The sequence below is a fragment of the Molothrus aeneus genome, chromosome 5 (genome assembly GCF_037042795.1).
Source record: "Molothrus aeneus isolate 106 chromosome 5, BPBGC_Maene_1.0, whole genome shotgun sequence".
Classification (NCBI taxonomy): domain Eukaryota; kingdom Metazoa; phylum Chordata; class Aves; order Passeriformes; family Icteridae; genus Molothrus; species Molothrus aeneus.
The window spans coordinates 23587525-23604991 of record NC_089650.1 but is presented as its reverse complement, the minus strand read 5'-3'; the positions used below and the strand labels follow the sequence as shown (position 1 = coordinate 23604991).

Sequence of the window (17467 nt, the reverse complement as noted above, 5' to 3'; positions counted from 1 at the left end):
TATATATTTCAGCTCATCTTAGATTTATTAACTTAGACTTTATGCGCTTGCATTTTTTTTGGCACAGTATGTCACTTGTCCTTCTGCTTAGAAAGTGCAATCATAAATAGATAGGGTAAGGTCACAAAGCACTTGCCAGCTCAGTTGTAAAGCTAGCAGAAATCAGGTAAGTCCCAGCAACAAGGCTACAGACAGTCAAGAGGGCCCTAATGGCCTTGAATCAGCTGGTTAAGGATCTGAAGCACAAATTGTGTTCTCTTCTGCCAGGTGCAGGGAATTATGAGTTTAAACAAACCGTGCAGGATTGCAGCAAGCACCAATAGAACTTACTTAGACTCATCACAAAATATTCAAACCATAGCTGATTTAAATACTTTCTGATTCTTTTCACTTGTCATCAAACAGAAGTTTTTTCAGAAGTGCAGTCTTAGTTTGAAATTTTGTTATTGGTCATGTACTGCTCAATGTATGTCTTCCATCTCCTGTCATTGCTCTTTTCTACCTTGTGTTAATATTTGATCCATCACACTTAAAAGCTGGAAAAGGGAGCCAATATGGATAGAGGCAGGAAAAGTGTACTTAGTTGAGTTAGTTACAAGTATTCACCTGCTAAGGACTTCATGAAAATAGCTAAAAACCAATTTTTTGTGCATTGGGCTGAATTTCATATTTTAGATAGCCTATTTCTAAAAGTTTATAGGGTTTTATTTAATTAATAATGAAGTTGTTCCTATGAGATTTTAATTAGAGTAATGGTTATAAAATGTGCAGTAAAAGAGCATCGAGTTCCTCTTGGGACTGCAAACTGTATTTTCATATTATTTTCTCCTGTTTTCTAACCTTTATTATTATTCATAATGCTGTTGTAGCAGCATATAAAAGTCTGTTTAATGATGAAAGGTTTTAATTCCTTGTTTTCGTCAGTTGATAAATTTCACATTAACCACTTCCCAGATGCTGATGTAATCTAATTTTTTATTTTACATCGACCTCTGTAATTTCAAAGTTTCATACAGATTTCTTAATTTTCTCCTGCTCCAGTTACAGAGGTTGGAGAGGATTTCTCTGTTCTTAATGTTTTTGGTTTTTTCACATCTTTAAGCATTACAAAATTCTTAGTGTTTTATCATGTGAATGGTCTGATCAGATTAATAGACTGCTGTGACTCCTTTGACAGATTGTACTGGTTTGGAGCAGAACACTAAGACAGGACTTGGTTTAATAAAGCAACATTTGATATATACTCAGAATATTTTAACTGATCATAGTAGATATAAATGCTTTGATTCTACTTAAAATCAGGCTGATTTCTGACTGTGGGTCTGCTGCTTTGTCACTGTGTAGGTAGGGGTTATAGTTTGCTCATTACTATTTATACAATAAAGGAACATTAGTACCTTAATTCAAAATGCCTGTTTCAGGGTTTATCTACAGTAAGGTCTCCCATGACTGGGACTAATTAAGAACAAGTCAGTTTCTTTGTTTGGTTATTGTATTGGTGGGATTGTACTGTTGATTCAAAAACCACATTTGTATATAATTGTGTATAGGCTTAGATTTTGGCTGTGTTATATACTGAGAGAATTCTGTTGCTTATTTTCAGGAAGTGGCTGTTTTTGTCTTTGATAAGAAGCTAATAGACAAGTACCAAAAATTTGAAAAAGATCAGATTATTGATTCCTTAAAACGAGGTGTTCAACAGCTAACTAGGCTTCGACACCCTAGACTACTTACTGTACAACATCCATTAGAAGAGTCCAGGTAAGCTGTAGTAAAGTAGAGAACAGTTACTTTTAATCATTGTTTTGGTAGTGGTTGTAAACTGTCTGGAACATTCAATACATACATTTGATGAGATTCAAGTTTAGTTTATTTATTCATATGACAAGGTATTCACCCTATCCCCATATTCCCCACCCCCCACCATAGAATGCAGTTTGGGTGTGAATCAAATTAATAATCTGTTGCTTGATTTTAGTCCAGATGCAGCTGTAAGGCTACACATGACCATTACAGCATGAAAATTTGGTGCTTTAATTAATTTTGCTTTCAAAGAACTCTCTTAAAATAGTTTTCTCTCAAAAACTTATTCATACATTTTGTTCCATGTATGAGATGTATTTAGTACATGTGAGATCAGAGATTTTTGATAAACTGTATGTGTTGTAGCTAAATATGTGTTGAAAAGGCCCTCAAGTGCCTATCAAGGAAGACAAAATTCAGCATGTTCTTCTAGTGCTTATTTGATTTTTGAAAGGTTGGTCACTAGGAACAATAACTGGTTAGTCTTACAGGTTTATTGTTCAGCTGTAGGGATAACAGCACACTAAAATCTAACATAGAAAATCAAGCTTTTATGTTAAAATAGGAAGCTGATCCTGATACTACCAAAGAAGGTCATGGAAGTTTTAGGGTTTTTTTCCCCAAAGAGGAAGGGGGCTGGACTAGATGATTTCCAGAAGTGCTTTCTAACCCCAGCCATTCTGTGATCCTAATTGTAGCCTGATAAAGATTCATTATATAATGTCCTTCCTTTCTGTTTTGACTTTTTCCAAATTGTTTCTAGGAGCTGCGAATACTGTAGGAATGCTTCTTCATCTTTGCAATGGCTGCTTTGAGACAGGTTTATTGGATTAAATTGCACTTTCATATTCATATCTATCTTTCCTCCAGTGCTAAACACATTTCACATTAACAGCAGTTCAAAGCTGTCATTGCACCTATGATCTAGGATGTCCCTTACAATGGCCTAAAGAAAATCAATTAGGTGGTTGAAGACAGCTCTCAGTACTCTACAACAGTAAACAAACTATTACATGCTAAATGGCCTAGGGTCATCTCAAATTATAATGTATGCAAGTGAATCCCAGAGTATACCTCAGCCTTCTTCCTAAAATTGTCACAGCTTTCCAGTTGACTCAGCAACTTTCCCCCCGAACTTTGCCTTTCAGAAGAAAACACCCAGATTCATACCTTTAAGAAACCTTTGGTGGTGTTCTTGTGAAGCATTTAAGCTTTTTGAGTGTAAGTGTAGTTACATCACAGTTCTTGTTTGTGAGTCTTTAGTAATGCCTCACACTTGGCTTCTGCTGTATTTGTTTCCATACTCAGCACACTCAGCTGCTGGTAGAAACACCAGAAGCACAAAACCTGTACAGTTGCTTGCTGTGCCAGAAATGGATATAACAATTTCTGGAGAAGATTAATAAAATAAAGGTTTATGTAGAATATATGTGTATGTAACCTTGTGCAAACATACTGTAAGATTGCTTTAGGATTTCAGGTCTTTCCAGCATGCCTATTCTTGAAGAAATCTCTTGTGAGCCTCTAGCTAGACTGTACCTGATCTTTCTTTTTCTTCCTTTTTTCTTATTTTGTGTTTCCCCAAAGTAGCATACAGTTGTAATGAACTGCTTGCAGGTCACCCATTATATTTCTCCTATATGATGCAAATAGATACTTGATGCCCCTGGAGGGATGAAGTAGATATGGAAAGAAAGGCCATACCTTTCTGACCCTAGTGTCTGGATAGCTTTTCCACTATTAATAGAATGTTTCTACTACAAATTATTGGTATCCAACATAGTTATATTTAATATAAATGTGTGTAATACATAGAATGATGTAAAACCTCTTAATGTTCATTTATATGAGTAACTCCTTATTTATACCAAGTATTTGAGTATGTTTATTTAAAAATGGTCTTGAATTCCATTAACAGCACTGGAAAGCATTATTAATTTATATTTAGCTTGTTATTGAAGAAAAGGATAAAAAAACAAATTGTGGGTTAGCTCATAATATCATTCCTACCCTTTAAAAATAGTAGTAGTGTGAATTGGCCCTTATAATTTACTAGACATTGCATTTGTTACATTGTTTCCCTGTAGAAAGCATATGTATTTTTAGCTGTCATTTTTTTTTTTAATGTTTTTATCTTACTCTTTTGACTTTCATGTTGATATTATTCAGGAAATTGTTAAGGCAGGTGCCTTGTATGGCAGACATCACCTTCTGCAAAATTCTACTATTTAATTAGAGTTACTGCATCCCTCCAGTATTGTGGCTTGGGCCCTTTTTTTAATTACCTCCTAAAGTAAAAAATAAACAGCCATATTTTTATTGCCTCAAACCAGCAGTAATCAGAGAGTTTCTTATGAAAACCATGGAATAACTGTTCCCTTGGTATTTTCATCTGTGCCTTAACCATTACTAAATGGATAAGCTCTATGTGAAGCTGAAGTCAGACTGAAAAGAAAGTTCTTTGTCTTTCTATGTTCTCGTTTTGAGTTGTGTTTATAACAGGAACAAGTTTTATAACCCTAGCCATATCAATAGAAACATAAAAGGTATGTTATTATCAGAATGGGAGGGAGGAAAGCAAGCAAAAAAATTCTGTCAGGTTGGTTGGCACTTAGCATTCAATGTATTTTACTTTTCAGTTGTTTTTCTTCTAGAGAGGCAGTAGATAAAACTACAGTCTGGATGGATAGTAAGAGGTTTGCATGTTAGAGCAGCCTTATTTTACTTCAAAGGTCAAGCTTGTTAATTATTGAAATACTAAAAAAATATGTGGTAGTTTCATGCTGAGACACGTCTTCTGATGTTTTTATGGAGTGATCAAAAAGTTAGGCTCTGTCTTCTTGCCTAGAACTTTATATTAAAAAATATATCTTTGTTACTGTTTTTTGGTTTGTTTTCTGTGTCCATACTGATGCAGTATTTAGTGTTCTGATGAATTAATGATCCTTAAAGCAGGTATGTGTGCTACCATCCATGTAGTGCTTTCTCAAAAAAAGCCCTTTAAAACAATTAAGGAGTGAATTGCAATGGCTGTCCAGGGCCTCCACTGCTATGCAGAGCAGTGTGAAGAATGCACATGTAAATAATGACTATGTCTGTGTTGCATGAAGCTTGGGAAATTGAGACATTTATTGGTTTCCAATATATAAGACCATTTCTGAAATTTGAAATTTTGACAGTGATACAACCGGACCTTATGTATGGAAGTTCGCTTCTTCTGTGCTTTTCAAACACAATTGACACAAAAATGCATAAGCAAGACCATTAATTTTTCATGAAGAAAAAAAATCAAGAAAATAATTAGAGAACAATCACTTCACATGCGAACTGCTGTTCATATAACAAGTGTATTTGTGTTTGCGGGTCTTCCTTGTCAGTTGTCAAAGTAAAAGAATATTCAGGTGCTCCCTTATATTAATTTAGTTTCTGATCATTGTCTGACCTCATTAAGTACTGCTTCAGTCAGGGATGTGTTGGTTTTAGGCATAGGTAGAAGTCTGATTTTACAAGTTTTAATAGCAGTAAGAATTACTTGATCAATTTGTCCTGGATCAGGACAAGGAAAGCATTATTTTTTAAAAAAATATTTATGAGGCATTGTGTGAATCATTAGTGATTTATATGAATGTTAGAGAATAAAATATCCTAATTCTAGTAAGTTTTTCAACTTCAGACATTTATGTGTTTCTCTTTAGTATAATATTAAAAGAATTCAAAACCTGAAATATAACATGGCTTTTGGTAGCACCAGGTGCTTTGGCAATATATTTGATATTTGTATGGTTCTTTATTTGCAGTCAAGAGATATATTACATTTATGTACAAGAAATTTTTTAATGCATTTCCTATACAGGGATTGCTTGGCATTTTGTACAGAACCAGTCTGTGCAAGTTTAGCTAATGTTCTTGGCAGCTGGGACAACCTACCTTCTCCTTTACCATCAGACATTAAAGAATACAAACTTTATGACGTGGAGACCAAATATGGTTTGCTTCAGGTATGGTATAGGTTGTCTTTATAATTTTTTTTGTGCTTTTAGTGTTAATGATTTTTTTGATGAAGTCAGTACACTGCCAAAGTTTTGTCTGCCTATAGTAAATCAAATAATTGTGAGGTGAGAGATAATAGTGCCCTGATCTCTCTAAGTGTAAAAGAGGATAAACACTAGAAACTCTAAGGTGCTACTCTTTCTTTGATTGTTCTGACATGTAAAATAGAAACTTAATTTTTATTTTCCATGTAAATGTCTATGCTACATCTGTCTCTTCCATATGTGAATCTTTTCTTTATGTTCTGCACAGAACCATTAGCTCCCAGGTTTTGTTTGGTGAATATTGTTGACCAGCTTCATAAAGCATTTTTGTTCTTCTGAGATGGTGTGGCCTGAGAGGAGAGGGGAATGCACCACCACATTTATGCTGTCATAGTTGATTAACACTAGTAATCTCACTTGTTGATTACCCATCTGTGTTTAATTTCCTTCATGCGTAATTTTTAAGGCATAGGCTAAAATAGGAAAAATTGTTTCTTAGTTAACTTCGGAATTTAACTGTGACCCTATGAACAGAATTTTTGTAAATGTCTTATAGGACGTTTGGGGAAATACTTAACCTGAAATAATGATCTTTTATGAACAGGTTTCTGAAGGTTTGTCATTTTTGCATAGCAGTGTCAAAATGGTCCATGGAAATATTACTCCTGAAAATATAATCTTGAATAAGAGTGGAGCATGGAAAATTATGGGCTTTGATTTTTGTATCCAATCAACAAATCCATCTGAACAGGAGGTAATCATCTTAATATTTATTATCATTCAGCTTCAAATTCAGGTCTTTGCCTGGAACCAGTTTCATGATTTTGCATTCCAGTATATAGCCATTTATTTAATATTCACCTCTGTATTTCGTTGGCCAGAAGTTAGAACATATGGCACAGGTCTGGATTGAAGTGCTGCATTTGATAGTCTCAAAAAGGGCCTGAGTGAGCTCAGTGGGGTCACAGTAGACTAGTGATGGTTTCAAACAGAGGCTGGAGCCTGTGCCACTTCTGCTCCCCTCTATGTTGGAAGACTTGCAAGCCTGACTTAGTGTGTTGCACTTACTCAGTGCTTAACTGCTACCCTTGAAAATTAATTCCATCATATGTCATGTTTCCCCATTACAGCAGTGCTTTGATTTTACATTACACTTCCCAGCTCTAATATTCAGATAAAACTGCAGCATCAGTGAATCACTTTAAGCTGCAGACAGAGATACTTAACAGTTTTGCCTTACTGTGTTGATGTTTGATTCATAATTGAATTTGAGTGGCTTAATTATTTTTTGCTGCTTGAGTTTCTTTTTGAAAATGGTCTTTAAAAATCCTTGATAAATGTACTTTGTTTTGCTTCTCACACTTCTCTTGTAGCCAAAGTTCCCTTGTAAGGAATGGGATCCAAACTTGCCATCCTTGTGTCTTCCAAATCCTGAGTATCTGGCGCCAGAATATATTCTCTCTGTGAGCTGTGAGACAGCCAGTGATATGTACTCTTTGGGAGCTGTTATGTATGCGGTGTTTAATAAAGGGAAACCAATTTTTGAAGTCAACAAGCAAGATATTTATAAAAGCTTTAGTAGACAGCTGGACCAGGTATTTATTCTTTTTATGGTTATTGTTTGTTGATTTTTGTATTTGAAAAGTTACTACTGTAAAATAGATTTAAATATTGAGAACACTATCAGTGCTCCAACATAAACCATCTGACAATGGTATCTTACCCTGCATACTGTTGTTATAACAAGGAAAAACATCACAGCAAAAGATGAGAAATAAAAATATGTTTAGAGGAGGTTACGTGTACCAACTTTATAAACTAAAAATTGCATTTTTCACCTAATTCCTCTGTAAACCTGTTGAATGTGGTCTTGTGAAATAATGCTTACCTGTTGGGGTGAACAGTATGAAACACCTGGCAACAAATTACCTGTGTAGGACCACTGAAGAGGGCTGGGTTTAGAGTGATTTGATCACTTGACATGGCAGTTGGTATCCACTTAGCTATCACCATTTCACATTCTTTGTGGACTGTGAGTATTAACAGACAGCATAACAGACAGCATCACAGTTAATTGGATTAGCTGACATAATGTCTATTCATATGCAGGTTTCCTTTGTTGTAAGTTCTTTTGGTGCCCATTGCCACACAGTATGTACTGTGTTTTAATGTTTGTAGACATCACCTCAGATAATGACATTTGCCTGTTTAAAATAATGTGTTTGTGTTCTCTGATAAGCTGAACTACAGTGGGAAGTTTTAAAAACAGAGATGGGGCCTAAAACAGGTAGGCTCTTGGGAAACAGAGGAGACTGTGAGCAGGAAGAGAAGGATATCAAATGCGTGGATAGAGAAACCATCAAGAGAACAAAGTACAGGCCTGTTGTATATTGGAAATAGTTACATGCAAAGTTTTCTGACTTCATGGTGTTCATGCTTGAATTACTTCCACAGCTGAGCCGTTTAAGCTCCAGTACTCTTGAGAGCATACCCGAGGAGGTGCGTGAGCACGTAAAGCTCCTCCTAAACGTAGCTCCAGCAGTCAGACCAGATGCTGATCAAATGACTAAGGTCAGTCCATGGAAAATACAGCAGCCATGGGAAAGAGAGAAATTACTGTTTGATTTGTAAACCTATTTTGAAGTGTTTTCTGCTAATCATTTTATTTGAAATGTTAAATATTTTTTAACCATTTAGATGTAATGTTAGTTGATGCCAAAAGTTATCCTTGTGCTGATATTTATTTATAGGGAAAAAGTGGGTGCTGAGACAGAATTTGAAAAAAAATTATTCAATTATTCAAAAATTATTCAATGCAACACTGTTTTATTCCTTTCCATTCAGTTGGAAGCTTTTTGGTGCTATGGTTTTATACAATTCAGTCTTCAAAATTATATTGGAAGGATTTGAAAGTGAGGAAATTATAAAGGGCAATAAACGTAAGGATTAACTTTTGTGTATTTTTAAGTATCCAGAATAATAAATTATATTCAGAAATTGTTAACCCCAACAAAGCAAAATTTAATTGCAAGTAGGAAATAATGTAAGTTTTAATTTGTCAAAACTGTTGCTCCATTTTTCTATCTGAAAGTAGCATTGTTTTTCCCTTGTCTTATGCCCCATTTTCTCCAATCTGATAGCTTTTCAGATTTCTGCTTATGGATTTGTTTTGCTAAAGGATTTTTTTTTTTGTGGTGTAAAAAGATGGTATGCAGAGATAGGTATCAGTGTTTTAACTGTTTTTGAAGGAAACAAAGGGGGGCAAAGAAGTGAGAGGGAGCAGGTGATGGTTTTGTGCATCTATATGCTGAAAGATGGGAGTGAGGGAATTGGCAGATATTTCTTAGGTATCAACTCAATTTTCTGAAGGACTACAACAAACAAATCTGTGAGGGGTTGTATTAAGCAGTATGATTTTATAAAAATATAAAATCTTTTATATTTTACCACATCTGCACACTGAATTATAGGGTAGAGATACCAGAGCTTCCAGGGTTTCTGGAGTTTCCAGGGGTGGGAGCCAGATGTGGATGCCCTAGTAGGTCATCTTGTGTTATAATATAATATAGCATAATTATTCCTAGAAGAATATTTATTCAAAGTTTTTTTTACATTACATTTTTTTGTAAGCCACTAAATGAAATAATGTTTTAACTTAGATACACATAACATGCATGAGTTTTTGAAAAATGCTAGGAAAATTCTGTCTTAATAATAAACCTGTATCTGAATATCTTACTACCTGGTATGTATAAATTTAATTTTCTAATTGTTAGTTGCAGACATGTCATTGTAAAAGCTTACTGTCATGCATTGAAAGGACAGGTAATTATCATAGGTAGATGATAATTATTGTAGCAGTGTCAGTATTGTCCCCCTCCAGATCATAACCTTTAGTCTTATTTTTAGATACCATTCTTTGATGATGTAGGAGCAATGACGCTTCAGTATTTTGATTCATTATTTCAAAGGGATAACCTGCAGAAATCACAATTCTTTAAAGGACTACCAAAAGTTCTGCCAAAACTACCTAAGGTATGTCTTGTAATGATGTCTTGTTTAGCCAGTTTGAAACATCTGTTAGCATTTTGAGTCTGGAAAGCTGGACTTTCTGTAGCATTGTACCATAATAGACTGCCACGAGACTGTCAGAATGGAGTAGAAGGAAATAAAGGGAGATTAGAACCTGCTTATTCTGGAAGTATTCCTCAGCAATCAATAATACTTTAAATGGGAAATGGCAAATAAGCCAAATAAGGAGCCATCATTTGCGTGTCCTGTTGTAGTTCATCCCAGTTTGAAAAGGAGTTGTCTTCTCTCCACTTAAAGGCTTTCCCTGTGTTTTAGATGCCATCAGAGCTCTTTGAAGCCAATTTGCCACCTTTTTTTCCTTTAAGATTGCTTCAAGTTTTTTCATAGCAAGGCAGTGCTTTAATGTTGAATGATGCAAAACTTTCTTCCCTCAGTAGACTAAGTGCTTTCTTGTGCTGGCAGTGCTCAGAAATCTCAAAGGCAAATGCCTGTCATTACATATTTCTCTTGTGCAGTATTAAGCAAGATGTCTAGACAGGCTCCCTTTCCTTTTCTGGTATACCTTAATTTATATAAGCCGTAATGCACATGGGATAGTAAAATAGTATTAGTTTAATACATAATAGAATAACTGAGCTTCTCAACCAGTGCATTAAATTTCTGATTTTTTAATTCAGTTTTGCAGAATTAAAAATACAGAAATTTAAAATTAAATTAAAACTACACAGTGCAACATTTAGACTCCATAGTCAATACTCGATTCTTTTTAATTTAGTAATTTTTTCGTTTGATCAGATATGGTTGGTGCTTTGAATTTGGAAATAAGTGGCATGTATTTCACCTAACTTTAGACAGCCACTGATTGATCAAATAATCTTTTTTTTTTCTGTCTTGAAAGTATATTTTATGAGGCAAATGACTATGCCCTTGAACCATATATTTCTGTTTATTGACTTCAAGAGCATTTAAGGATGTCTAACGCTACAGTAGACATCCACAGTTTTAATATCTGTTTCATCAGTAGAATCCTAGTTAGGGAATGTGTCTGGAGTTTTGCAAAAAGATACAGTAGGATTATGTGTTTGTTCAGTGAATTATGGGGATCAGAAACAAAAAAATTACTAATTTGGAGGGTTTATAGGGCATTATTAAGGGTCTTGTTAGGGTATTTTTAAAGAAAGCATATGGAGCATGGTTTTCATAACTCATGTGTGGCTCAAAGTCCTATTTTCTGTACAGTTAATTGCTTTTTGTTGTTCTTCACAGTTGTTAATTTTGAGTGCAAACACAAAATTAAACAGAGTAGCACAGTGTAAATTAACTGCAGTGTACTGTGCCAATAAGAGATCAGAACTGAAAATTACATGTCTACTTTTTTATAAATATCAGGCTAATACAAAAGCTGCTGAACTGGCACAATGGTAACTTACTGTGGTGCAGTACATGATTCATACTTGGGGTTTTTTTTCTTTTAGCGTGTTATAATTCAGCGAATTTTGCCTTGCTTGACTTCTGAATTTGTGAATCCGGATATGGTGCCCTTTGTCTTGCCTAATGTTCTCTTAATTGCTGAAGAGTGCACCAAAGAAGAATATATCAAGCTCATTCTACCTGATCTTGGTCCTGTTTTTAAGCAGCAAGAACCAATCCAGGTATGTTAATATTATTCATATTAAAATTTTTGTATTTGTTTTTGTTTTCCCTGTAAAAATGACTAATTGTTCTATTTCCCTTTTCCAGCTTCACACACATTGCCCAGTCTGCTCTGTAGTTGTCCAGGCAGTCTTGATTCATTCAAAATTGATTTTTCCAGGAAATTTTCAAAGCCTCTACCTCTGCTTGTTTAGATGAATTCTGAGGGTATATTGCATTTATAGATAAGATGAGATTTGCAAAAAAGGTTTCATTTACCACTTGGTTTTGGTTGATTGTAGGAGATATATTTCTATGCATGTTAACACATAGCTTGGCAATCTGAGCAGGATTGTACAGTACAGTTTGCATATATTCTACCAGTAGATGAACCTGGGGTTTTTTGAGTTGGGTTTTTTCTTCTATCCAGTTTGCTGACATTTGGATCGTGGGGTGGAAAAATTGTAGCATTGACACTCTCTAAGAAGTGCTCTTTATTCATATTAAGAGTAGCATTTGTTTGAGGACTGTGCAAAAATTTGTGAAATTAATTTCATTTTTATTTGGCAATTGTAATAGGTAAGTAAAATATGCTGTTTTCCCTGCTGTTTAAATGTATAACATTAAGACATAGTCATTACTGTAAAGGAGCAAAAATTTGCATCCTTTTGTCATCACCGTGATGATTCCTGAGAAATCTGTCACAAAGTAGGGCATTGTACCTCCACAGATGAGAGACAGGTATGCATTCCTTCTAGCTCACTCCTGTGTGCCATTATTTATCTGCAGAGTACTTAAAGGGCAAGGTAAACATAGCAGACCTTTGATTTCTGGATTTCAGAAAACTGGACCAGAGAAGTGTCATTACACTGTGGAGGCAGGGAAGGAGGCAGCTGTCTGAGAATACCTCAGGAATACCTTGAACTACTTAATGCTGTTTATACTTTGTACACCAAAGCTTTATGTTAGTTCTTTTGTCTTGAAAAAAGTCAATGTTTAACTAACCAAAAGCCTGTGAACATCTCATTTGTGCTGTGTCATCCTAAAAGGTAAATCTGTGTTCTGTTGCCTTTAGCATTAGATTTGTGACATAATCCTTGCTCCAGAAAGTTTGTAGCAAAGTTACATCTGGAGCATAATGGACACAAAAGCTGTTTGTATCTTGAGAGATGAAGGAAGCAAAATACAAACCTGGAGTCAACTCATAATGGCAGATCTTTGCAAAGCTTCTCTGTGACTATCTAGAAACTATTAAATTCTTATGCTGGTATTTTTAATGCAAAGTACTGCATGACTTATTCAACTATTACTTCTATGGTCTTTTTAGTATGGCAAAGTTTAAATAATCTAGGTCATGTTTTCAAAGTTAATATATCAGGAATTCCAGAAAAAATTAGAGGTTCAGAATGCCAGAGGATAGATTTCCAGGTGTGGCTATCTTTCTACAAGGCAGAAATTTCTGGTTTCTGTGTGCTTCTAACTCCTGGAGAAGGGTATTCAGGGAAGATGCCAGTGTTTCTTCCAAACACTTTTTCAAAATGTTACAGATTTGTATGAGGGGCCTGTTGCTTGTCTTTAGTAGGATATTCAAATTAGGAAATGAATGCATCATAGGAAACTTGCTCTAATTCAAGATGAAGAAATTCAGGTAGTGTTCACAATGTCTTTTTGTAAGGGAATTCATAATATGAAAATGGAATATTTAGATAAACTTATTCTTCTTGTTAGTGTGGAGTAATGTGTGCTGTATGTTAACATCCTAGCTTACTCTGACATAGCTTCCCAGACAAACCCTTAATTTGTATCTACAGGATTCCATAGACAGCATAGGATGTGCTGTAAATTCATTTTCTAGTTCACTACTCAGAAGTGGTCCCTGACAAGTACTGGGCCCTGCATTAATGAATGAAGGATTGTTACTTAGAGTGCAGCTGCTGTTAATTGCTTAGTAAATGGTGTGTGTGAATCAGTACCTTCTTAATTTTTACCTAAATAGATAAAAAGTATCAAATGGAATCCTAGAAGCTTAAACATAGAAACTGTAATTCCACATTACGTGGTTAGGGTTGTTAGAGAAGAGCAGGTGTTAAGAGAACATGTAAGGCTTAAAAACTCAAGTTTAGGACAAAAATTGTGTATTGAAGAAAACCATGAAATTTAGCTTTAAAACTAGTCTCGTCCATTTCACACTGATTGTCCCAAATATGGGGATATTACATCAGAATCAATGTTCATGGAACAAATGAATGATTTTGTGTGTGTGTGTGCAATTTGGGAAATTACACATTTCCAACAAGAAAACACATATTAGCTGCACTATAAAAATCTATTTTTCTTCTCTGTAAAGAGAAGGGGGAATAAATAAAAGGGGAAAATTTGTAATGGGGTCTTGGTACATTTCTGTTTCTACACTTCAGTGCTCCTGTTTATTTGACATAGAAGACATAGAATCATGACATACATGATTGCCATGTATTTTTAGACAAAAATGTAAATGTTCCTATAAAATATTTGGCTTTTTGTTATAAATATGATACTTCTAAACATAATTTATCCATCTAGTTTAACCTGTTTTCTGAAAGGAGTTCTGCTATCAATGGATGCTCACTGTCCCCTCTGGCACCTGTCCGAGTTGTGATACGAATCTTATGAGTGCTCTGTATTTAAAACTGAGCTGGCTGAGTGATTTAGAATAGTGTTTAACCTTTAGATGGCTAATCTTAAGCAAGATGGATCCCACTATGCACATCCACTATGCAAGATGGATCCCACTATGCAAGATGGATCCCAATATGCTATTCTAGTTTTTAAGTTAATGTGATGTGAATATTTTATTTGAGGAATATTTTATTATTATCTTTTTAATTTTAGGATACACCATTTCCATGTTAAATAGAATAAAGGCTTATTTTTCCATCTAGTAGCCATTATATTGTTTTTGTTATGTCCCTATTTTGATTTTAGACACATGGAATACAGCTGTATATGTGGAGTTGTGATCAAGTGCTTTGAGGACAGAATTTGAGTTACTGTTTTTTGGAAGTTTAGCTTTTGTAGCTGTGATGTGTGTATAAAGATTTTCTGTGGGTGTATATTAACAAAAGACAAAGAGAAACAAGAACTATTTACAAGTTCGTGTAAGTAGAAACAAGAACTCCTTACTGAGTCATTATGGTTTGTTATTTCAGAAGAATCAGTCTAGAACATACATATTTTGTTGGATTTGTATTTGCTGTTTTTAAAATGCAATAACATGTCAAAGTGTTTTTTGTCTTCCATGCCTTCAGGCAAGCAACATGGTAAGTGACCATATTTCCTGAGTTATAAGAAAACTTCTGAAGTTTTTTTGATATGATACAACACACTTTAAATTGTAAATATATCCTTTGCAGTTAAAACTTTTGGCTTCTGAATTGTCTTTCTTTGAATAGATATTGTTAATCTTCCTGCAAAAAATGGACTTGCTTCTAACCAAAACTCCACCAGATGAAATAAAGAACAGCGTTCTGCCAATGGTTTATAGAGCCTTGGAAGCACCTTCAATTCAGATCCAGGTATAGTAGTTGCAGCCTTTATTTAAAACTTTCTTTTTTCCTCTTTCAGCTGACATGCCAACTTTTTGTGTACTCATGTATTTGTTTACTTAACAAAACCCCGAAACTGTATAATATGCCTGAATGTTGAAAGAGATGAATGCTTTATTAAGGAACATTTGTTTCTGTTAATGTAAAATTTAGTTTCCTTGTTTTCCAGGAAGGTAACCACTTGGCTGTTGTTCTAATGCTCTTATCTTAGATTCCTAGTAGCCACCATAGCAGAAAGTAGGATATGCATTTATATTTCACTGCCTGTGCAGCAGAAACCATGCAGGCATGCATGCTTTACCAGTCAGTGAGAGGTGGCTTGTTCTGAGCTCCTGCTGGTGAGAACATCTGTGCTGACAGTTACCTCAGGAGACCTGTGCTGTAAACTCGTATTAATCTACATTCTGGTGACATTTTTATATATCCATGATTTTTTTTCTCCTTAGTCTTTCTCTACCTTTCTAAAGTTCTTCTGGGGATTTTTTTTTAATCATTCAACTGCAGTTAACTTCCAGTTACCCAAAAACGTTCAGGAGCGGGAGATAAAGAAACAAAATATTTCTCAAAGGCAGTTTTGGATAATCAGATGTGACTTCTGCCTTTGTAGTATTAGGGACAAAGGTTTTATTTCTAAGTATCTGTCATGAGTTTCTTTCTGCATCAGTACTTTGATTACTGAGGTGTTTACTTACAACATATACTTAGTATTGCTGTTTCTTTTTTTTGAGATTGGTCTGAAATTGTGTTTATTTTTTCTCTGGTGCTAAAGTATGGTTAATCTTGACATGATATTTTATCATTCAGTCTATCATTTTACTGCAGTATTATTGATAGTACTCATTTTCTTGATTTATGTAAGAGATTGGTAGTTTGGTGCAGTAAAAGCTGGGTTTTATATAAAGGAGCCTCATGAAAATGCAAGATGTTTTTGCTGTTTAAATATTATGAATTTAAGAAGGCTCTTTTTTAATAAAATCCGTTTTTGAAGATTCTGTACACATGCCATGATGCTTTATTATTATAGCTATTTTTAGGTAAGTGTGATAGATTAAGGGCAGCTTAGTTGAACAGATTTCCTTAAGAGGAAAGCATAAGAAGACACTTCAAACTAACTGATATTGAGTTACATTAGTACTAATTTTATAATAAATGTGCATGTTTCTTTTTAAACTTGTGTGTTTTTGGTTTTTTTTAGGAGCTTTGCTTAAACATAATTCCCACGTTTGCCAATTTAATAGATTACCCATCAATGAAAAATTCATTAATTCCAAGAATTAAAAATGCATGTTTGCAAACTTCTTCTCTTGCTGTGAGTATCATAGTAACATTCTCTAGTGTTCAGAAAATATTGTAACCTTTAATTACTTTGGGTCTACCATGTTGCATCTTTAAAGAAAAGCCAACCATTGTGTTCTGATTTCTTACTGAATTTTTTTTAAAAAACGTCTTAAAAGTGCAAAAGCATCATTTCTTTGCTCTTACAATTTTTTAAGTTGTTAACAACTTACCATGTTAGTAATAGTGTAAAAATCACTGAAGTGAGTTCCACAGTAACACACGTTGACAATGTTTGTCATGCAGAAAAGCTAAGTTTTTGTGAGCATAAAAACAAGTGTTTTTCTTTCATGATACAAAACCTTTTTTTAACTTGTCTTGAATTTTTCAGTACAAAGATTTTCTTACGAGTTTTGTAAATTTGTTTTGGGTTTTTTTCTATAAATAAAGACTTTGTTTAATTCTTATCATACTTCACAGGTCCGGGTAAACTCACTAGTGTGTTTGGGCAAGATCTTGGAATACTTGGATAAATGGTTTGTGCTTGATGATATTTTACCTTTTCTACAACAAATTCCATCAAAGGAACCTGCGGTGCTCATGGGAATTTTAGGTAACTAATACTTCCAACTTTCTCTTTTGTGTTTTGATACTGTAAACCCATGAGCTTTCTGTGTTACCATTGAACATGTTTACATAGTGTATCCCTAAAATGACTATTAAAAACTTTCTGGTTCTTCAGTATGTCCCTGTTCAGTTGCCTTATGTATGACATATATGACTAGTACATATATTTTCAGTCCTCAGGACCCGGTGCAGTTCTGAGTACTCACTGCAGTTCTTGGACTGCAACACTTACATGGACTAGGTGCTCCACAGAGTCAGAGGTGCTGTTTTCTTCAGAAGAATATATGAACTGTCATCTTTTAGATGCTGGAGCTTTTGAGATGTTACTGTTGCCTTCTTTTACCACTCTTGCATAGCAGATGCTGTAAATGATGGTGAACAAATCTGCTGTTCCTTACTGCAGGTTTTGTTAGACTCATTTTGTTGGATATTTAGGCACACAGTTGTGCCTATGGGCAGAAGTGGAACACAGTCTGAGTG

The 17467-nt window shown here is 34.6% G+C and overlaps 1 protein-coding gene across 2 annotated transcripts in view; it reads left to right on the top strand.

The window, feature by feature from the left end:
* The window catches only part of SCYL2 (SCY1 like pseudokinase 2), a 34542-nt gene that overhangs the window by 6451 nt on the left and 10624 nt on the right, over positions 1-17467 (top strand). Inside the window, exons 3-13 of one of the 2 annotated variants that reach the window (XM_066549821.1) lie at positions 1604-1761; positions 5657-5801; positions 6442-6591; positions 7211-7432; positions 8292-8408; positions 9747-9872; positions 11345-11521; positions 14789-14800; positions 14933-15055; positions 16281-16394; positions 16841-16973. In XM_066549821.1, the coding sequence (XP_066405918.1) occupies positions 1604-1761; positions 5657-5801; positions 6442-6591; positions 7211-7432; positions 8292-8408; positions 9747-9872; positions 11345-11521; positions 14789-14800; positions 14933-15055; positions 16281-16394; positions 16841-16973 (1477 nt within the window). The remainder of the gene's footprint in view (positions 1-1603; positions 1762-5656; positions 5802-6441; positions 6592-7210; positions 7433-8291; positions 8409-9746; positions 9873-11344; positions 11522-14788; positions 14801-14932; positions 15056-16280; positions 16395-16840; positions 16974-17467) is intronic. The other variant, XM_066549822.1, reaches the window with a different exon arrangement.